Source organism: Rhinolophus hipposideros (assembly GCF_964194185.1).
Source record: "Rhinolophus hipposideros genome assembly, chromosome: 2".
NCBI lineage: Eukaryota > Metazoa > Chordata > Mammalia > Chiroptera > Rhinolophidae > Rhinolophus > Rhinolophus hipposideros.
In genome coordinates this window covers 47,952,226-47,974,744 of record NC_138048.1, presented here as the reverse complement: position 1 = coordinate 47,974,744, position 22,519 = coordinate 47,952,226, and the positions used below count along the sequence as shown (strand labels likewise).

Genomic DNA, 22,519 nt, shown 5'->3' with positions numbered 1-22,519 from the left:
GAAGTAGGTCTCCCAGTCCCCACTGACCCAGACTTCCCTATATAGATATGCAGCTCTTACCACCCTCATTCGGTCAATTGCACTTAACAAAGTTGTCCAACAATCCATAGGCATTTCATTTAGATTGTCCACTATTCTTGCAGGTACAATGTGTCTGAAGTGATTGAAAACCTTTCTATATATCTGTTCTTTAAAGGCATCACCATCCACCCAGGCTCAATAGTCAGAAATTTATATTCTTCTCAATTCCCACACCTAATGTATCACCGATCTTGTCAGTTCTATATTTTAAATATCTGCCCAAGTATTCTCTCCTCTCCATTCCCAACACCAATGATTGGTTTGAGCCCTCAGTAGCTCCTACCTATAGTTAATAGTTTCCTGTCTTCCTTGCCTTTCATCTCAATTCTCGCCTACCTTTCTCACTGCCGCCAAGTTTATCTTTCTAAAATGCATGTCTGATCATGTTTGCCTGGCTTAAAACCCTTTGCTAGCTCCCCATTGTCTACTGTTTTCTAAAGTCTGTTGTCTACAATGTTAGTTCTCCAGCTGGTCATTCAAGCCCTTTATTTATCCTGGCTAGTTCTATAACACACTGTCCTACCATTCCCCACCTTGCGCTATAGTCTAGCAAATCTGAAGTGCTTATTGTTCAGCTATGCTATTTCCTGGTGCTATGATTTTTTTGCACTATCTGGTCTCTCTGCTTAGATTGCTCTGGCAGTCTTAGTCATTATCAAAGCCAGCTCATATGTCACTTCCTCCAGGAATTATGGATACAGAACTCAAGAAATATTTATTGAGCACTACCTATATACCAGGTACTATGCGAGATGCCAGACATACAAAAATGAATAATATATACAATCATACCTCAATATCCCAAGGCGGATTGGTTCCAGACACCCCACAGTTGGCAAAATCCATGGAAGCTCAGGTTCCTTAGTGGCCCTCCATATCTGCAGGATTTGTTTGGCTGTATTCACAGATGTGGAAACTGTAGATATAGAGGGCCGTCTGTATTCCAAATGTTGCAACATCGATTAGCTACATGTATTTCTTGCCTCCCTTTAGCTTTACCTGCCTGGAGCATGATTTTTACTTACACGTTTTTCTTTTCTGCCATTTCTTTTTTCCATTTTTTGATAAATACACATGTGGGTAAACAAATATCTCAAATAATAATGTTTCTCAAATAATTCTCAAATATTCTCAAATAATAATGTTTCTAAAAAGTATTTACAAACATTCATGGACACAGTTTCAACTAGGAAGTGTGATTATAAATGATGAGATCCTAAGCTCAGTACTTTGAGGTTAGTCCCTGAACCAGTCTACATAAAGAAGCACAATATGGCTAGGATTGTGATTAAGGATGTATGCTCTTAAGGCCTGAGTTTGCATCTCAGCTCTGCTACTTACAAGCTGGATGACTCAGAGTAATTGAACGTTTTTGCCTCGAGTTCTTGAGCTATAAAATGAGGACAATGATAGTCCCTGCCTTATAGTGCTGTTGAGAGAATTATTGAAGTTAATACAAAAAGTGCTTGGAATAGTGCTTAGCACAATGTGCTTAATAAATGGTAGACATTACTATTACTTTGTACACGAGTACACTTTTATCTCAGTCACTATTAGCAGGTCAAGTGATTTTATGTCTATATCTAGCAATGAAAGAACTGTTTGTTGCTCTGAGCCAAATGTGTACTCTTATCTAATTTTTAATGAACCAATGGCACATGTTGGCAGAATGACTGGCCCAGGAGAGCTCATGGCAGTGTAATGGAATTTCCTTTATGTAAAACTAAATGACACATATGGAAAGAAACTGCATTGGCACACACTGATAGAGTCAGCTAGCTATAAATACATATCGAGACACAGCTAGGCGAGAGTGTATGGCGTAATAGCTAAGAGCATAAGGTCTGGAACCAGACTGCCTCACTTAGACTCATAACTCCACCACTTACTAGCTTTGTTACCTCGGGCAAGTTACTTCTTTGTATCTCAACTTTCACATCTGTAAAATGGGATTGTGTGAATTTTACACAGATATTGTGTGAATTTAATGAGATAATGCATCTAAAGTACTTGAACATTGCATGGTACATAATGTATATAATAAGTGGTAAAGAAAAAAGATACATGTAGTAAACAGAGAAACATACAAATAAAGTTAATCTTAAGCTTTCACTCCATGGAAAGCAATGGAGGTATATGTTCAATTGAATAAGTGATTCTTAAGAGAAAAATAGAAAAATTCTAGTTCTTCTGCAGTTAGGATAATCTTTGTTAAAGGCATTTTTTGTTGTTCATATAGAAGTCTCCAACATATTCCTCAATTATGTTTAGTTTCGACCACCAGGGTTCACCAAAATATGTTCCATGGAACATTTGCCCTGAGGTATGTGTGAGAAAAGGGGGCTTTATGGTAGAATAATGCTAAGAAATGCTTAATGATGTAGTCCTTGGAAATTCAAATGTACACTAGCACCCTAAGGGTTTGATAAGTCCTGAAAAAATGTTTTATTTAATTTAATCCAGCATTTCTTGAATTTGTTTGATCACAGAGCATTCCCCCTCCCCCATATACTATTTATTAACATTCCATGGAACCACTGTCCCATAGAATAAACATGGAGAAATGCTGGCTTCAATGAATATTAAAACGACCTTTATACCAAAACAAGGGCTGAGGGGCATGGGATGTAGGTGTGGGAAGGAGAGGGCTCATACTTTTTTAGACTGGAATTGAAAATTTGCCTAGAACAATTCACAAAGCCAGAAACCACACAAATTCCTTAGGGTCACAAACAGTCAACCAGGACAATGTTCCTGGCAGCATGGACAGGGTCTCTGGAGTGGGGAAGGGGAGCACCCCTCACGCTCGCTGTATCCTGCTGCTGTGCTGGGATCCCACTGTGGAAGATCTAAAGGCTCCTAACAGTTCTGTAGCACCTGCCTTTGGTCATGACTTCCTGCATTTACTTCCTACTTTTTGGAAGAGACGAAACTACAAGAAAAACATTTAAAGCGAAAAGGTCCGATTGGGGAACCAGAAAAACACACAGGAACAGAAGGGGAAGAGGGAAGATAGGCAGAAGGAAGTGGGCTGAGACCTCCAATCAGATTCAGGACAAGCATGATCCTCTGGGTGGAGGCAGGATGAGGGTCTAGTGAAGTCAGTGAAGAGAACCCTTCACAGCAGAGCAGAGCAGGGATACACGTAACAGAAATAATACTAACTTCTAAGGTCAGTGACCAGAAAGGAAACTTCCTGAGGGGCCGAAATCATGTTTAATGCATCTTCATAATTCTTTTCTTGGGAAAAAAGATGGTGGCTGGGAGGGAGGAGAATTGTGCTGTTACAGAAGGGGATGCCCAGTGCAAACTCCTCGAGAAGGGGTAGGTGTGTAAAATGGCTTGCTATCTATTTACATTGTTCAGCGTATAGATCTTCCAAGTTAATGGTGTTGGTTGGTTGGTTCCTGAAGGCAAGTGTGCCTTCCTCCTCTGTTTTTCTTTACCTTTCTCTTTGGGTTCCTGCCAAGCAAGGGACACGGAATTATATCCTAGGTGGCCTGGTGTAAAGAGACCTAGAATCTTTCACTTTGAGAGGGCTGAGGTCTGTGAGAGGCTGCTGAGCTGCATGCAGGCTGGGAAATCATAAAAAGGAGTATGCTGACAGTCACAATGCCTAACTACTGGTAGTGGGAGCAGGATTTTTTCTTATTTCCATTAACTTGTATTTTTTCTAACTTTTCTATAATAAGCATCTGTTACTTTTGTAATTGTGGAAAATTAAGTTTATTTCTCTAGTTCATACCCTCCATCTTTAGTTTCTGGAAAACATGACATTATGTGCAAACTTCATATTAGTGTGTTTCAAGTGTGTGTGGGGGGGGGAAGAAACAAAAAATGAATGTTTTTCCAAGCACGTATGAGTGAATGAAAATAAAACGCAAGAAATACTCCCTAGAGAGTTATAGTTACAAAATTCTACGACAAAGAGAGGGAGAGACATTAGGGGTAAGCTTTTCCGAGAACTTCTGGAGGAAAACAGTTAACATTTTCCAGGAGATGGCGTTTCGGTGGGGAGAAATACCTGGCAGCCTGCAGAGGGGCGGTGGCAGGTAGCGGGGACAGGTAGGAAAGGTGGCCGCGGCCCTCGGAGGCCGGGGGCGGAGCAGGAAACGGCGGCGCCGGTGCGGGAGGCGGAGCCGCGGCAGCGCCTCAGGTGGGGATGAGCCGGCCGGTACCCGCCCTCGGACCAGGGCCGGGCCTCCCGCTTTGCTGCGCACGGTGAGGGGGCAGCGGAGGGATTCCCGGAGAAGTGCGGCGTCCAGGGGCGGCAGCTGATTAGAGAGACACAGTGCCCCAGAGCCCCTGAGCTGAAAGGGGCCGGGGGGGGCCATCATGGGCCCCGAGCTACCTGCGCCTTGGCTGCTGCTCTTCACCTGGCTCCCAACAGGTGAGCCTTGGGGAAATGGGTCCCACCCTGGCGCCCAAGGAGATAGGAAGCCATTGTTGCTTCGCCTTGCTAGGCTGGCCACAGGCTGGGCAGTGGAGGCCTGGGCTGTGGTCTGGCTGCGCCAGGAGGTGCGGGGACCGGATCGAGTTTCTGCCTGTGGGAATCTGCTGTTTTCCTCTTTTATTAATTAGCCCAGGCCCTTCAGAAACAGGTGCAACTCAGAAACCCGGAGCCTCTAGGCTTCCCCTGCTGCAGTCATTAGGCCTGTAAAGCTGAATCGATAGGTGCGGTAACACCACTTTTACAATTCCTAATTACTTTTACCTTTCATCTGATACTTGCTTTTAGATTTTAGGTATGGCACAACCCAAATGTTGGCCCAGAAATACATTTATTTCACAACTGCGACATTATAATGTGTCCTCAAGTATATAATGGGTGTTTGATATGGTTCAGAATCTATTTTACAGGACCACAACATGCAGCTCTTTGCTAGCTATCTTCAGGGTCACTTTCCTACTTTCTTGATATCCACCCACTTCCCTAACTTCCCCCTTGCTCACTGTCTCCCCATCAGGTGTCCACCCATCCACCCACTCCTTCATTTTCAACCTACAAGCCCATCCCCTGTCTGCTTTGGAAAGCAGGGTTTTGTGTGTCTCAGTTTTTATCTCTTGGGAATATGACAGGAGTGTGTTACCTGCATGAGTGAAACCAGGTAGGATAGGATAGCTGAATAATAGAATGTGCAGGCTCTTCCAGCCATTTTCAGTTAGGATGTAGGTATGATCTTTTGCTGGATCATTTCTCTTCAAATTTCTGTCCTTTTTCATTTTCCCTGTCACCCTCCCCCCAACTTACCTCTTTGTCAGTGGGAGGTCAGCTCAATTGGCCCACAGACCAATCTGAGTCTTGTATTTTTTTGAGAGAAAAGATACAATTCCATTTTTACAAGCTTCATAGGACATGAAAATCACTCAAATGTAATGAAATCTCATTCTACAGTAACTTAAGCTAAATGTTGAGGGAGGGAGGGAGGATCGCAAAAGGGTAGAAAAACTAGAAAATTGGTATCCCTAAGATCTAGCTTACTGCATTTTCTGCAAGATATCATGCCTACAAATTATCTGAAGCTGACAGATTAGATGTTGGACATCCATGATACACAAGGCAATGGACTAAATAAACCTCACCTAAACTGAAGTGCCTGAAATTCCACTAGAGCAGTCATCAGTTTGGACTATGAAAGCAAAATCATAAAAATCCCCCAGTTTTGCAGTTTTCTCTCCTGTGCTTTGTATGTTCAGCTCCAAGTCCACAGCAGGTAGGGATTTCTGAAGCTGCTTGAGCTGCCTTTTTAGGAAAATAGAGGTCTACTCACAACTCTGCCCCTGGGTACCACATCCCCAGGGTGCTCCTGAGCTGAACGGCCCAGAGAGGAGCCAGCATAAACTTTGTAGCCAGCAGTCATCCAGGTCAATAGGATAAGAAAAGAAGCCTTACATACAAAAATCCCATTGGGGCATAAACCCCAATCCTTAAATCACCAGCATAATGTTTTAAAAGCTATTTAGTTTTTATGAAGAATATTGAACACTGAACATTTTTCAAATACAGTGATGATAACCAAAGGGTATATTCTTCTAGTAAGCAAATTGCTCAATGGACAGGGACTTCAGTAAGCGGAGCTCTAGGTGTTCTTGCAGCAGCCGTGCAGTGGGCGTAGCCAGGATACTGAAATAATACAGACTGCTGTGTTTGCCTGGCATTCTTGAAATGGAAGCCTGCCAGCATGACACATTTTAGAACCAGAGAATGCTAGATGTGGATCAAGTCCTAAGTGAACATCTCTCATTTTTATTTCAGAGGTGAGAAATAGAGATTTCAACTCAATTTCTGTTTTGACTCGAACACTTTGAGGGGAAAATAGCTCTTTGAGCAGAAATTTTCCCTGAGTATGTATAGGAAATGTAAATAAATTGCATTCAGCTGTTTAATGCGCATTTGGATTTTGCATCGGTGATCCTTTGTCAACTTACTGAAGTGCTGAAAGCCTCCAGTAAAGTGGGATGATTATAGTACATATCTCATAAGCTTTTTGTGAGAATTAAATGAAATGAAGGGTTTAAAACACTTAACACGTTGCCTGGAACAAAGTGAAGGCTTAATAAATGTACGCCACAGTGGTAACTGTAGTCGTGATTTAGACCCGAGTAGGATTATTTAAAGCTATTTAAGGAAACAGTTTAGGTACCCTACTCTCCCTTCCCCTACAGCTAAGAAACTGTAATAAGTAGACAGACTATCAGGTTGGATTTCAGAATCTGCCTCTTACTAGTTGTGACTTTGGAGAAATCACTTAATCTCCCTTCATCTAGAAAACAGGCAGAATCCCTGACGATCCTCTTCCCTCCCCACTCCCCTCTGCCCGCCCAATGAGACCAATTCTTATTGGGGGTGTTAAGGTTGAGTGCTGTGTCTGCAACGTGGTCATCACTCAGGAAATATTGGGTCCCTCCCCACTGGACTCACTTCTTTATTTTTAAACCAAACTTGCTAAAATGTCTCTAAATCAGACCAGTGAATATCCGCTTCCTCTCTCACTCCCACCCAGTATGTACCAAAGCAATGTTTTTCAAACTTTTTTCACAGCTCCCAGTAAGAAATACCATTTATATGTGACATGTGCACACATATATATAAGATTTATAAAATAGAAACAAAGGGTTCACACTCCCCCCCCACACACACACCATTCCTATGTTGGATAAAAGAATAACAAATTGACATTAAATATTTTAGTAACATTTAAATTCATAGAAAATATTCCCCAAATTAACAACATTAAAGAGAAACATCCAGTCAGTTTAGTTTCCCAAAATGCACCGCAAACTGCGATAGGAATCTCGGAAAACCCTAATACTAGAGCGGGTTCATTTTGGTCTATCACGCTTCTGTTTCTAAAGAAGAATCAACCCAATCTGATTAGCAGCCAAGTTTCTGCAGTTGAAAGTATGGGCCACTCGTGAATTATGTCAGATGTGGGTACTCGCTCTTTGGTTTGGCGTGGGGCGCCTGATGAAGGCTCTGAGGCCAGGGAGTCCTGGAAAGTTACCGCAGTCCCTGTGCTCTGAGCTGTGAAGAAATCAGTTGTCAGAGGTTTTTGTGCTTTTTTTCTCTAAAAAGAAGTCAATTTTTATCACACAAGTGATACTTGCTCCTTAAAACAAACAGTAAGGTAAGGCTAAAGTACCTGCAGCCCTTTTTGTGTTATTGGCTAACAGCTCTGGTTACCTTCATCCAACCTCAAAGTTTATTCCTGGAATGAAAGTTCAGTTCTACCCCACTCCCACGCCTATCCCTCACCCCTGAATTTTAAAAGGTTATGTGTCATTTGTGCTTTTGTGAAAAGTTTTAAGATTGTAAGAGTGGTGTTAACTTATAGATCCACACAGCTGTCAACACGTAATATCATTCTTTGGGAAATCAGCTGACTCCTAAGGGACAAGATTCTTAGAGAGCATCTAAAGCTAGTAATTTTCACTCAGTGGTAAGGATGAAGGTTGGGATCATACTGAAGACGTAATGGCATCTTGATCCCTGACATAGTAGATAGTCAAGTGGAGTTTCTCAGGCTGAGGCGGGTAGGGGTGGTGGATGGGAGGCTGCACTCAGCTCCTCCCTTGTTCCCACGGAGCCCCCTGAAGTACCTCCTTAGAATCCCAGTGCTCTGCTGAACACAAGCAGAAATCACTCACAGTCCCTGTTTCACGAGTCCCTGGCCCGAGTCTCCTCCCGGCCAGTTTTACAGATAAGAAAATCTGTGTCCAGGGAAGTCACACATCTCAGTTGGACACAATGGAATTAGCTTGAGAGCTGGGACCAGAACCCTGGCACCCTCACTCTTAGTCCATTGCTCTTTTACCTGTTTCATGCTGTGGAGCAGGTTTGTTTTGTGTAATTGGATCCTGGTATGCAGAAATAGAAACAGTTTGCCTCTTGGATGTCGAACTAAATGCTACTTATTAAACATCTTGCCCCAACAACAATGCAGTAGAATAACACGCTGGGTAATTAATGTAACGTCTGCCTAGGTTTCTTTCAACCTATGACTTTATTTCTTTGTTTGAAGGCCTTGAGGGAGAAATAAAATTGTGTGTTTTTAAGAATCAGGAAGACTCGGATCATGTCATCTTTCTCTAGTCCTCATTTCTGCATCTTCTGATGTATACATTTTAGGGTAAGATGGGATCAGAGGAAAGCAGTTTGGACACTTTCTTCATTTCCCAAACCTGGTTAGTCAAGTTCTGATTCTAGGATCTGCCCACTCTTTTCTATTCCCAGCAACAAATGTCACACTGGCCCACTTTAAGCATTTTAACCATCTCCTTGCCTCTACACCTGCTAACTCTCTGTCTAGTTCCAGCCATCTTCTACCCAGATGATAGGCTAATTTACCTGCGTTAATCTTTCCTGTCTTTATGTTAATCCTCCAAGAACCTTCACTAGATCCCCATAGCTTCTAAGAGTGTGTTAAAGTTCTTTGTTTGGAATTCGAGGCTCACTCATTCTGACCTTACTAACTTGGGCAGCCTTGTCCCCATTGGGATGGCATGCTGTCATAACCCCTACCCCCAGCATGTACCCTTCTTTCTTGCTTTTTGTCTGTCCATACTACAAGTGGTTAACTTTATTGTTCTGTACTTTTAGAGCACTTAGAATTTGTTCCATGCAGTTTAGCCTTTCTCCTAGGAATTTATTCATTCTTTTATTCAGCAAATATTTAGTGCAAATACAGTGGAATGAAATGCTGGATAATGAACCAGCAGGTGTGCGAACAAGAGCAAACCTGGAGTGGCCCCATGATGCTTAAAGTCTAAAGGAAATACAAGCAAATGTAGAAATACAGCTCTGACAGGAACCGTGAGAAAGATCTGTATGGTACCACAGGAGCATATACTAGATGAATTTTGCTCATCTGAGAGGCCCTCCGTAGAAAGTTGAGGAATCATCCTTTCAAACTAAACTGTGCAAGATGGCTGGAGAGGAGCTCAGTCAGTATGAGGGGAGGGAAGAATGTCAGCCTGACTGAGTGGAGGAAGTCACAGTGCCTGTGGTGGAGATGAGGCCAGAGGGGTGGGTAGGACCAGATGTTCATGGCTTCATATGGGTCATGGTTGGAGGCTTTGGCTTTAGCCTAAGAACAGTGAACAGCGTTTGGAGATTTTTAAAGAGAAGGAGTTGGGAGACTAACAGCAGTGTGGAGGAGAACCAGAGTATGTGCAAGTGTCAGTTAAGCTGAGGCATATCTAGGCTGAAGTGTGATAGCTGTTACTCGGGTGGGAGTGAAGGTGGACAGAGAGCTAGAGATTCCAGAAATGCTTAGGAGCTAAATAAACCCAATTTGATAATACATAGTATATAGAGAGTGAGGGAGAAAGAGATGTCAAGGAAGATTCCTAGTTTTCAGTCTTGTCCATTAACTGAGATGCGAAACGTGGGAGAGGCCCAAGTTTGTATGGAAGGGTGGTGATTTAGATTTGGGGCTTGATTTAGAATTTGAAACAATCAAGAAGAGCTATCAGGAGCACTTGGATCCATGTATCTGTTTTGTCCCTTATTGTACAGTAGTAGGGTTTGGTATTCAAAGACCTAGCAGTTTCTCAGCAACCCTATAAAGCTGAGCCGTGAAGTACCTTGTCTGTGTGTTTACTTGTTTATTGTTGACTCTCCCACCAAGAGTATACGTTTCAAGAGTGCAGGGACATTGTTTCTCGTATTTGCTATTGTACCCTCATCATCTGGAATAGTGCCTGGCTCATAGTAGGTACTCAGTGAATGGGTGAAAGATTGACATCTGAAGGCCCAAGGCACATAGAAATTTGTCATTCTGGTGAGACCCAAATTTGCATATGCTCTGATATTAGCATGTGGGGACACGGATGAGTCACTGATCTGAGTGACTGATGTTGGGAAACTCCGAGCATCTGCCTCTCAACCAGGTCTTGTCCCCTACCCCTAATAACCAAGGGAATATCAAGATTCAAACCACCTGAATGGCTATTTTTTCACCTGGTAAGTTTATCAAAAAAATTTTTTGAAGATTTATGTTTTCCCCTGTTGGAAAGATTGTGGTGACACCAAAGGACTATCACACTGTTGCTGGGAATATAAATTTTTTTCCTGAAGTTTCTATTCAGATATAAAAGCCTTATTTTCTTTGACCCAGCAATCTCACTTTGAGAAACATGTCTTACTGGAAAGCATGCATGTGAAGAAATACTTTATGTAAAGATATTTATTTCAATAGTTCGTGTCAGCATTGTTTGTGAAAAATCAGAAACAATCCAAATGTCTATTATTAGGAAAATGGATAAATAAATTATGGTTCATCCATGTAGTGAATTTTCAGGTAGCCACTAAAATAATAAGGTCTATATGTACTGATGTAGAATATAATGGTATATCTTTAGTTTGGAGAAAAAAATCAAAGTTGCCAATCAATGTACATGATTAAGTTGTTTTTTTTTAAAGAACCACATAGGAAAAGATGTGGAGAGATATACACTAAATTATCAACAGTGGTACCTCTGGAGAGTGGAATTCATGGCAAGCAAGGAGGAACTTTTTACTTTATGGTTTGAAGTTTCTTACTTATTTTATATTTATAAACCAAAAAGCAGAAAGGAATTTTTGTACAAAATGACCAAAATAATAAATCTGTGAATATGCCTTAAATTTGTGAATATCCCTTAAAGGGTTAAACTTGCACAGTAGAAAACTTATCCAGAAGGCAGTTAGTTGGTGCACTGGAAACAGTGTAGGCTTTGGAATTTTAGAGGTGTAAATTTAAATCTAGTTTTGCTACTTACTATCTGTGTGACCTTAAACCAGTTGCTTAATCTCCCTGAGGATTTTCCTTACCTCTGAAATTGAGATAAAAATACAGCTTATCTCATGGGTCTTTTTGCAAAAGTTGAACGAAATACCATATAATAAAGCACCTACTGCCGTGTCTAACACCGTGTAAGTGCTCAGTATATGTCAGTTTGCTCCCCAGGGCAGCCACATGCTTAGCAGCCCACCCCCCAGCCTAGCACTGTTGAGTAGCACATGCCAGACCATTGTTAAACATGTCATGCATAGACATAATTTCTGCCCCACCATGTCCCGCTTCTCTTTGTCCCCTTTTCTCTTCTATTGCTCTGGAGCTCGTACTTATTGTCTGGACTCGTTGCCAGTTCCTCTTCCCTTCATTTCTCTCATATTTGCACTGTTATCTAAGGAAATGTAACAAGTACTGATAGCAAATATACTTGGGGAGATAGCTTGCTCAGAGATAAACTCTGATAGGATTAAACCTGTGTTCTTTTCATTAATCTGCTTAGTGGAGCAGAGGTGCCTGGGTACCTGAAAAACACTCAGGAATTGAGACCTTCCATCAGAGTCAGCACTACCATGTTTCCCCAAAAATAAGACCAAGCCGGACAATCAGCTGTAACGTGTCTTTTGGAGCAAAAATTAATATAAAACCCGGTCTTATTTTACTATAAGACCGGGTCTTATATACTATAATATGCTATGATATTATATATACCAGGTCGTATATTAATTTTTGCTCCAAAAGATGCTTAAGAGTTGATTGTCCGGCTGCTTCTTATTTTCGGGGAAACATGGTAGGCCCCTGTCTCTTGCCAGAAAACACCTTGCTCTCCCTCCCTGCCTATCACCCCCTTCTAAACAGGACCCTTTACATGGAAAGGAGGGGAAATGCCATCTGGTCCTCTGAAAATAGTTCTTAGTTAAAAAAAAAAGTTTTGCACCTATATCCCTGTACTGTGTGGATCATATGTTCTAGAAACTGTAAAACATCTTGCCCAATCTGATTCTAGACAGAGACGACTGAATAAATAAATGTACACAGGTACCGTGTATTCGGGAACACATGGCATTTAGTTGTGAAGATAGTCTTTTTTGGTATGTTTTCCTTCCACTTTAATGTCAGATGGTAGTCCCCAGTCTGCACATTAGCAGTCTTGGAAAGTACCTCATGGCGGGAAACAGAGAATCCCCTTCCCCTTCTCTCCTTCCCATGAGCTATGGTATCTCATCTGAAGTTACCTTTCTACCCTTAAATGACAGGTCTCCCTCCCTTCCTCTTTCACAGAGGAGGCAAATTGTGGATGGGTTGCGAGGGTACAAAATAACACAATTTTAAAAGCTTTTAATGCACTAATTCATTTTGCAAAGACAAGAAGTAGTGAAAGTTTTCATTTGTATCATTTTAGTTCTTTCAAAGTACTTTTACATACTGTTCTCAGTCGATCTCAAGCTTTTAAGGTAAGCAAGATATGCACTAATGATACAAATGACAGCTACTGTTTACTGAGTGTCTAGTATGTGCCAAGCTCTTTGCTAAATGCTGGACATTTGTTATCTCGTTTAATCCTCACTACAACCTTATCAGGCAAGTATTAGCATTATTCCAATTTTGTGTAAATAAACAACTGGAGTTTGGAAATAACTTGCTGGGTCTTTTAGATGATGGGGGAATGGGCAGAATCTGAACTCAGGAAGTCAGTCTTCAGAATTGATAGAGACAGCTAGGAAATTAGAGGGAAATGAACTGAGGAGAAGGATATGCCATAGGAGGAAGGAAATTTCAGAATACAAAGAAAATTTATGAATTTGGAAACTCATAGTACTAAGTTTAAAAGAGCAAACATGTAGTCTGCAAAGCAGAACATTTGTCGTTTTGAATCTGTTCCTGCTTTCAGCCCAGATTTTGCTGCCTTTGGCCTCTTCTTGAAAACCTTCTCTGCTAGTAGTGTGCCTGCCCAGTGTGGTTCGTTTTACAGAGAAGTTACAGGCTAAAGGAAAGAAAGATGGGAGGTTTTGGCCTTTGACATGAATGTGCTACTTCCTTTCTCTTCCTCCTAATCTGAAAAATCCTCCTGCTTTTAGAGTCCAGTGCCTGACTTCCACTTGAAAGGTCAAATTTGCCTGCTTAGGAAAGATTGGGTTTTGGTGTCAGCAAGCCCCAAGTTCAAATCCTGAGGCTGAGAAAGCTTGACTTATTGTCTGAATTTTTGCCCACATAGATGATCCCACTGGTAGGATCCCACCAGTAGGGGGATTATGAGGGTTAGAAACAATGTATGTACACCGCCCAGAGCACAGTAGATGCTGAGATCCAGAGCAACAACTGAGAAAAAGAAGGGTTTGCTGTTTGCTCAGTACCTTTTGTCCTGGGACTCTTTCCCACTTTCCTTGTGAAGGTGGTGGTGGCAGGGGATGAAGGTCTGAGAGCTGTGCAGGATACTGTGCGGCTGGCAAACCCCTGGAGGGAGTGTGAGTGAGCTCAATATGGTCAGAACATCTAGGAGAGTGGCATATTTTAAGGCTTGAAATTCACATAAGGGATGAAATTGAAGAGAGCATAAAAGAGTAGTGCCCAGGTACGAAAGCCAGTGCTGACGTTGGTAAAGGTGAGTTGTGTGACCCCAGGTGTGGTTTGCCCATAATAAGGGCATTCACGGAAGGGGAGCTGAACAAGGATTTGGTAATGAGGGTGATCACCGTAGACCCATTGTCCTCCCGCAGTGTCAGGTTCAGCAATCTTCAAAGCTACCCCAGAGCAACTTCTGGCTCCAACCAAATTCCCTCCTCCGACTCCCAGCAAACCTACGCTACTCCCCTCCACATGTTCCACCTCTATGAAGATAATGTTGACTAGAGCCCTTTGGATAAACTACTGTTTATGTTGAATTACCATTCAGCAAAATAAAGAACATGTAGGTTATTAATCACGGTATCAATTGTACACTAATTATTGCTGGTGTAGCCTGGCTCCATGCCCTAATTATTTGCAAGCTAATGAATACAAACACATCTTCCTTTATTTAAAGAATAGCCAAGTAGAGTGACAAGAGCACTGCCCAGGGGAAGAATCTTGACTCATATCCTCTCAGAAACTGAATGACCGCGAACAAGTTACCTTTTCCAGTCTCAGATCTGCTGTGTATGAAATGAGCACAGCTTCTTTCCTCCCAGGGATCATATTTAGTGTGTAAGAGAACATACTGGAAAGTGCTATGAGAACCTAAGATTTTGTTTAGACCATAAATCAGTATTTTTTCCCTCTATTCTAATCCATCTGTGTTACTATACAAAATAAGCTAGTGTTGACAAATTCATTGTCAAAACTCTTACCTGTAGCTCCTTCGACTGTTCATTTAAAGCTGTGTTGGGCAACAATCTCCAAAGTCTATTTCAGGTCAGTTCTGGAAAAAAAAAACCCAACGGGGTGGTGAGGACAGAGAAGCAAAAATAAAAAAGCAGACTATGATATAATCCATGATAGGCTTGAGATACTGGTCACTGGCTCTTCAGTTCAGATTGGATTGATTTCCAGGAATCCTACAGCTGGTAGAGACAGCAGCTATTTTTTTCCCAAACTACTGAAGGCTTGTTTTCAAAATGATGTTCTTTTCTTTTCACAGCTGAATAAGGAAGTCATCTATCTTCCTAAAAACACCACTCTCCTCCTATTACTCTTCTTCAGAAAAGCCTTCAGTGATTATCCATTAACTAGAAATAGAATGAGAGTGTGACATAGACTCCGCTCCATCTCCCCACCTGGCAGTCACCACCACCAGCACCACCTCATTTATCCCCTGTGTCTTCCATAAAGCCAGAGATGGCAGCTTGGTTTCTTCCCCCAGGTTCCCCAAGTAACTGCCCCTTCCTGCTAAGGGCCTTTGCTCACTTATTTCTTCTGTCCTGTAATGAAGAGTTTTTCTGCCCGCTCCCTATTTTTCATATGTAATCTTAATCCTACCTGAGTCTTAGGGTCTAGCGTCAATCTCTTCCTTCGTGAAGTCTTCCCCACCCATAGGTCCCCCCGCATTTCTGTAGACCCTCCCTCCAGCATGGTTGTCACAGGCCCATCCTCATCACAGCCCAGCCCTGGAGATGGCTCAGGGCATTTCTGGGGGCCAGAGCCTGTCCTGAGCAGCATTCTGCTCTCTCTATGGATGAGAGAGAAGCGGGTACAGATGCCCATTGTAGCCTCTGTGTCCAGAAGGTGAGGCAGGACTCCGAACCATGTGGCCCTGGCCATTGAGGCAGGCCCACTCAGCTGCTGTGTAAACGGGGTGACAATATTTGTTTTGTTTGTGGAGTAACTCAGTCAAAATGAAGGCAGCTCCTCCTGAGAACCCCAACTTGAACCCTTTCTCCTTGGCCCTCATAATAAGGGGAAAAAGGTTTATATTTTTTAAATCTACTCTATACCAGTGTTTCTCAAAATATGGCACCCAGAGCAGCAACAGCAGCATCTCCTGGAAATTTGTTAGAAATGTAAGTTTTGGGGCCCCATCCAAGTTCTCCTGAATCAGAAACTCGTGCTGACCTCGATCTGGTCTGTTACAAGTCTTTTCTGGTGGTGCATGCTCAAGTTGCAGTACTCCTGCTCTTCACTAACCCTGCCATGAGAACATTCCCTATAATCCGGCCTATAAACATATTGACATGGGAACATTACAAGATGCCAATTATGTGTGAACTTCTGACTGTGCCAAAGTCCCACCTGACATTTCTGTGCCACCAGGTTCCTATTCCAGGCAGACCTGGAGTATGTCTGTAGATTTGGAGGGCAAGGAAGAGACTTTTTAAAAAGAGAAACTCTTAATTCCTTCAAGTCTTTCCTGATAAAATTTGTCACAATCTGATCGTTTTTGTTTTATTTGCTTCATGCTTATGTCGACCTGTGCTGCCAACATCCACTGGTTAATGTATTCTTGGTCATTCATTCCATCATTTATTCAACAAACACTTGTTGGGTACCAAGGAGGTGACAGGCACAGTATGAGCAGCTTGGGTTTATGAGGTGCTTATGTTTGAACAGTGCGTTAGGGACAAACCCGATCGGCCTTCTCAGAGCGTACAGTAAATAGGCCTTCACTAAGAAGTGTGAAAAGTGCTTCCTTAGGGTAAGATGGGCATTTGGGGAAAACAGAGGGAGGCCCCTCTCCCGGACTTTCAGTCAGGGAAGGTTTCTTGAGGAGCTGAGGGGTAGCTGAAGACCTACAGAATAAATAGTAATTAGCTTAGTGAAAGATGTGGAATGGTGGCCAGTGATATAGGGCAGAGTGCTCCAGCCCAGAGATCTACATGCAGGAAGACCCGGTGAAGACGGCGATCCTAGCATGGAAAGGACTGAAACAAGTTCAGAGTGGCTGAAGCTCCGAGTGTAGGGTGAGGCATGAAGGGAAATGAAGTAGCAGAGAAAGGCTGAAGGCAAACCTGACCAGCCTCATGGAGCTGGTTGTGGAGGCTGATCTTTATTCTTAGGGAAATTGGAAAACATTTAAAAAAGAAAGTGATGTGAAAAAATGTATATATTATCGAGGTCCCTCTAGTACTGATATGGCCTAATGTTAGCATACTTTCTTTACGTTCTTGCATGCATTATCACTACTGATGGACCATGATCTCCCTGAGCATCACCCTGGATCTTTCTCTTCATTGTTTTCCCCATGTTGTGCAGTCTCCATACCACACCCTGCACGGGCCACGTAAGAACTCAGGCTCTGCCTGTGAGCTCCCAGTGTGAGGCAGTGTGCTTGCTCATTTGCATCGCTTTTATTACCCCATGAGGAGAAGTGGGTCACCTCTCAGAGACCTGGTCTGCCTTCAACATTGTTTCCTGCTCTTGGCTGCAGGGTGCCTGTCCTTGCTGGTGACGGTCCAGCACACAGAGCGCTATGTCACCCTGTTTGCCTCTGTCATCCTCAAATGTGACTACACCACCTCTGCCCAGCTTCAGGACGTGGTAGTGACATGGCGCTTCAAGTCCTTCTGCAAGGACCCCATCTTTGACTACTACTCTGCGTGTGAGTGCCCTGCCCATACTGGCTCTGCTCGGGTCCCTTTTTGAAGTATTGCCATTAGGGTGTAAGCATGAGTTAGGATCCCAAATCCTTTTAAATAAGAAGAAGACACAAAGATCACTTAATTCAGTCCTTTCATTTTATAGATAAACAAACTGAGCCCGTGAAGAGGAAGCAACTTGTTGAAGGCCACGTACTGTTGTATTTATTTTAAAACTTATGTCCCACCTTGTTCTGAAAAGGTTTAAGGCGGCTCAGACATTGAGTAACAGGCAGAGCAAGTCCTGCCTCCCAGTCCGTTTCTGGCTGCATGCCAGCGCAGTGAGATGAGGATGCAGGTCTGCCTCCCATCACCCCCACCCCTTAGAATGTACACAAGAAGACTACACCCCACAGAATACACGAAGAATGGCTATTTGTGAACCTGCCACCCACTGCCATGTTCCCTTCTATGGCCAGCCTTCCTGGTGGACTAAACACTGAGTGATGGCGAGTCACTGCCCCCAGGAAACACAATTGTTGTTGGACAGCCCTTACAACATCTGTACAACTGCCCCCTACAGTTAGCCAAGTCCCACCTCTCAGTAACAACTGCCTCATTCATGTCAGTTCTGCTGTCTGGAACCAAAGCTCTTCCGAACAGCCCACCTCTGCCTCTCTCAAGGACCCAAGGAACCCCAATCCCCACCATCAGCCCAGACAATTGACCTTGTGGAAATTTTGGAAATAGAATTCGACACTCTGTTTGTAGAAAGGAAGTGAGATTCCTAAGATGAGGAAAAGGAGGGGAAGGCATCAGCTTTCCCTCTTTTGGTCCTGACTAATGTCTGACAGTATGAACCCCCAAATCTCAGTGTCTGAGCCACCCACAGAGCCGGATGTTGTTGTTAGAAGATGCCTCTGTAAATCGAGGCATTGTTACCTGGGGGTTACTCTTAAAATGCCTGGGTTACGTGGGAAGGTCGGAGAGCCTAGGGTAGTAGGCATTTGCCCCAGCAGATTTAACAGCTCTCAAACTTCGTAGTATAAAGCCAGGTGGATGAACCCCTATGGGAACAGAATCTAGGGTGACTGAAAATGAGACAAGGGAATTTGGGATGGGAGACGGGATGCAGCCAGGATTTGGAAATGGTGGCCTGTTGCGGGGGTGTGTGGGGGTTTCTGGAGCCTTGCTGCTCGAAGTGTGGTTCATTGGTATCACCTGGGAGCTCGTTAGAAATGCAGAATCTGCCCCCTCAGATTCCCAGGGGACACATAGGCTCAGAAGAAAGTGAGAAGCTTCACTGCTCCAGGGAACAAACAGTAAGGGCACCTTTCTTTGCGGGACTTCCCCTGTTGCTGTGTGATCTGGGCGTGTCCTCTTTCCTCAGCATACCAGGCAGCTTTGTCCCTGGGCCAGGACCCATCCAATGACTGCAATGACAGCCAGCGGGAGGTTCGCATCGTGGCCCAGAGGCGGGGGCAGAATGAGCCCGTGCTGGGGGCGGATTACCGGCAGCGCAAGATCACCATCCAGAACCGTGAGTATTGGGGAGGCAGCAGGGAACTGAGGGTGGCAAGAGGTGCTGACCTCAGATGTGGCAGGCTGAGTCAGTGTGGGGATTTCCCTTTTTTTCTGCTGCCTGATGGTCTGCTTGGTGCCTGCCGTTGTTTGAGGAAAGTGCCTGATCCGTGGAATGTGCTGCATCGTCTGAAGTCACTTCCCTGGAAGTTCATTTCTGGATGAGAGGATGTCCTACAGCTTTGGTTAAAGATCTGGGAATGGGTGGTTTCCTTTGTGTCCCTACAATTCAGGTACGGATCAGGCTCCTTTGATCCCTTCCATGAATTACTCTTAGGGCTTGCTATAACCCCAAGCTCCTGAGTTTCCCTCTGGCCATGCCTGTTGTACATAGCTAAGGAAATAGAGGCTTCCAAGTAACGGCCACCTTGAGACCATCACCCTTCATTGGTACAGAAAAGAGCATTGGGCTTAGAATGAAAAGACCTGGCTGAATGTCCCATTGTTTCCACCTGCTGGCTTGGTGACCGGTGACAGATTGTTTTTTCTGGCCTCTGTTGCCTCATCTGAAAGATGGGCATAATGGTCTGTGTCTCCCCACACTGAAGTGAATATCAAATGTGACATCTGAGAGCTATGTCTAAAGCATATCTATTCTTTGTGCTCAGTACGGGGGGGGGGTGGTTAGAGCCCTCACTCAGCAGTCAGACTCAGGTGTGGGTCCCAGTTATGCACTGATAGAGTGGGTGAATTTGGGCAAGTCCCTTTGATATTTTAGCCTCCATTTCTGTAAAATGGAACTTGCCATAGTACCTGTCTCTTGGAGAATTGTCAGAATTGACATGTATAAAGTGTATAGTGAACTTTAGTTTTGATCACTCAGCATACTTTTGAATGGATGGATGAGCACCCTACATTCCTGTCTTGTAATCCAGGATTAGTGTCATGGGTTATTGGCACAGAACTCAGAGCCTATTTCAATGAGCTTTGTGTGCTGTCTTAAATAAACATTTGCTGGTTAAAAAGAAAAAAAGGGTGGGGAGTGGAGAATATTATCCAGCAGGCCACTCAGGTGACGCATAGCAACAATGTGAAGAAATTAGTGAATATTCTATGACCATTTAAAGGTAGATCATTTAAAGGGAGCCAGTTTAACTACTGCTTCCAACTTTGTGTCTAATACTTTGGCTGTAATACTTAAATCTCATTGTTTTACGTTCAACCTCTGATTTCCCCGAAGCAGCCCTTAATTCAACTCCTGGACTTAGGAAACATCTGTTTTTCTTTTCCAGTCTCCAAGGGCATCCTCAGAGATTCAACGTGGCTCTACTTTTTCCAAAGCCTACAGAATAAGCTCTGATCTGACCCTGAAGTTTAAAATCTCTTTATTTAGCAAGTCTCCATTACAGTTTTTGAAGGATGAAACTACCCATGGGTGATAGTCTTGGCTTTTCTGTCTTTTCTCCTAATTTTGAGCAGTGCTATATGCCAGCTCTACTCCTAACCACTTTGGGTCAGACGCTGCCTCTTTCTTACTCCCATGGGAAAGTGGCATTTCCCCTTGGTTTTTATTTCTCCCTCTAGATTTGTGACTTCCTGGAGCCCTGGTTTTCTGACACTTTTATGCTCATTTTGCATCATTTGAGATGACCCTGTCAAATCAGTTATTGGATCATTTAAAATGTTAACATATTTAAATGTCTGTATTACTCTGAATCCCTAAAATAATCTTTATGTCTCCAATAAAAATTGGGGCAGATTTATAATATGCATTAACCTTTGAGGGGGAATTTCTCCCAAACCATTCTCCCAAGTCTATGGTATGCCTGTTTCTGGGAAAGGTAGTGGGCTTAGAAAATCATGAGTAGGAAAAAATTATAGAGATTGACGTAGAAAGAGAAGGAAACAGAAGTTAAAGTTAGCTCCAGTGTTGTGTGAACTCACATTTTTGTTTCATTTCCTCAATAAATCTTTCTTGACAAACAATAAAGAATTGCAGATATACAGATGGTTACTTAGACTTATCATGCTGATACTCTGTAAGGTATATCAATGTTGAATCACTATATTCTGCAGCTGAAACATACATATTGTGTGCCATCTACACTTTAATAATTTTATTTTTTATTTTTAAAGAATTGTAGATCTGATTATCAACAAGTAGGAGGAAATCTATAATGCTAAGGTCTTTAAGAATTTGAAGATGTCCCCTGGCACTTACTGGGGCTAAAATAGCGGGGATGTGGAAGCTGCCCTGATGCCTCTGACTGGATTTCATGTTCCTTCAGGACAGAGGCGGGTCTGCTCCTCTTCAGACCTCCAGTATTTCCTTTTCAGACCTCTCACAGTGTCTGATCTAGTGCTGTACCCACAAAAGGTCTTCAGGGAGCATTTGTTGCATTTACTAAACTTGAACATACCATTTATCTATCTTGATGGTGTAGCGCAGCCCTGGGTCCTCACAAGAACTGAAATTATTTTCTTGAGTAACATTTACTCTTTACATATTGGCATTTCCTTCCTACTCATTCAAGTTCATCGCATAACCTATCCCTTCGAAGTCCAGAGTTGTCTGTTGACAGCCGGTGAGGGATCCTGGCCGTAGCCTTTCCCAGCCAGGTTGGAGCTTAGTGTTGAGGCAGAAAGATATGTGTTGGAACCTACTTTTGCTAAGCATTCTCCCTCTGTTGTTAGGCCAGTTTCTTAGCATCCTAGAAAAGGCGAAGGCCTGCTTAGTTTCTTGGTTTCTTTAACTGAAATGCAGCTAATAATGGTACCCACTGTATCAGGATTAAGATTGATTGCAAGTAAGCAAAAGCCGAAAAGATTAGTGACTTAAACAATAAAGAAGTTTATTTCTCCTCAGGTATAAATTTGAAGGTAGACAGTCCAGAACTAGTGTGGTGGCTCTGTTCCATTAGTCCGCCGGGACCCAAGCTCCTTCCAGTCACTAAGAATGTCATCTTCTTTCTCATGGTCCTAGATGGCAGTCATCACATTTTCTTTCCAGATAACAGAGTAGAAGAAGAGATGAAGAACAAAAGGGCAAAAATATTGCCAAACTGTTTTTAAAAAGTTTCTGAGAGTCATCATGTGACCCTTTTGCTTACATTCTATCTGCCAGAACTGAGTCACGTGTCTATGTGCATCTGTAAGAGAGAATGGGCAATACTGACTTTGTTCTGGATGGCCACGTACATGACCAAAAATTCTGTGACTATCAAAGAAAGGGAGACTAGATGCTGTAAGACAACTAGTAATCTCTACCTCATCCACTGAGAGAATTGTGGTGGGAGTTAAAGGTGGTGATGTATCCAAAATCCTTTAAAGATCCTAAAAGGGCTCAGTGAATGATCAGTTCTACCCCCATTGTACTGTCTGGAGAAAGAGGAGGGTCTCAAAAGAAGGGATTAAGCCTTTCTCTGAATTATGAGCGGCTCTCTCAGAAGGTGGAAGTGAAATCAGAACCTTTAATTAGTGGCACTTTCTCCCGCCTTTCTTACAGGTGCAGATCTCGTGATTAATGAAGTGATGTGGTGGGACCATGGAGTGTATTACTGTGCCATTGAGGCTCCAGGGGACACATCAGGAGACCCGGATAAGGAGGTGAAACTCATTGTCCTGCGTAAGTGCGCCTTGAGCTTTCTGTTTGTC

At 43.1% G+C, this 22,519-nt stretch overlaps 1 protein-coding gene across 5 annotated transcripts in view; it reads left to right on the top strand.

Moving 5' to 3' along the window:
* Positions 1–4,210: 4,210 nt before the first annotated feature.
* ILDR1 (immunoglobulin like domain containing receptor 1) overlaps positions 4,211–22,519 on the top strand; it is a gene marked incomplete at its 3' end in the record, with an annotated part of 32,436 nt that continues 14,127 nt past the window's right edge. For 3 of the 5 annotated variants that reach the window (XM_081062687.1, XM_081062686.1, XM_081062688.1), the window contains exons 1-4: positions 4,217–4,471; positions 17,197–17,367; positions 18,735–18,884; positions 22,371–22,490. In XM_081062687.1, the coding sequence (XP_080918813.1) occupies positions 4,417–4,471; positions 17,197–17,367; positions 18,735–18,884; positions 22,371–22,490 (496 nt within the window). In that variant the 5' untranslated portion in view covers positions 4,217–4,416. Of the gene's footprint in view, positions 4,472–17,196; positions 17,368–18,734; positions 18,885–22,370; positions 22,491–22,519 lie in introns of all 5 variants that reach the window. The other 2 variants (XM_081062685.1, XM_081062684.1) reach the window with 1 other exon arrangement.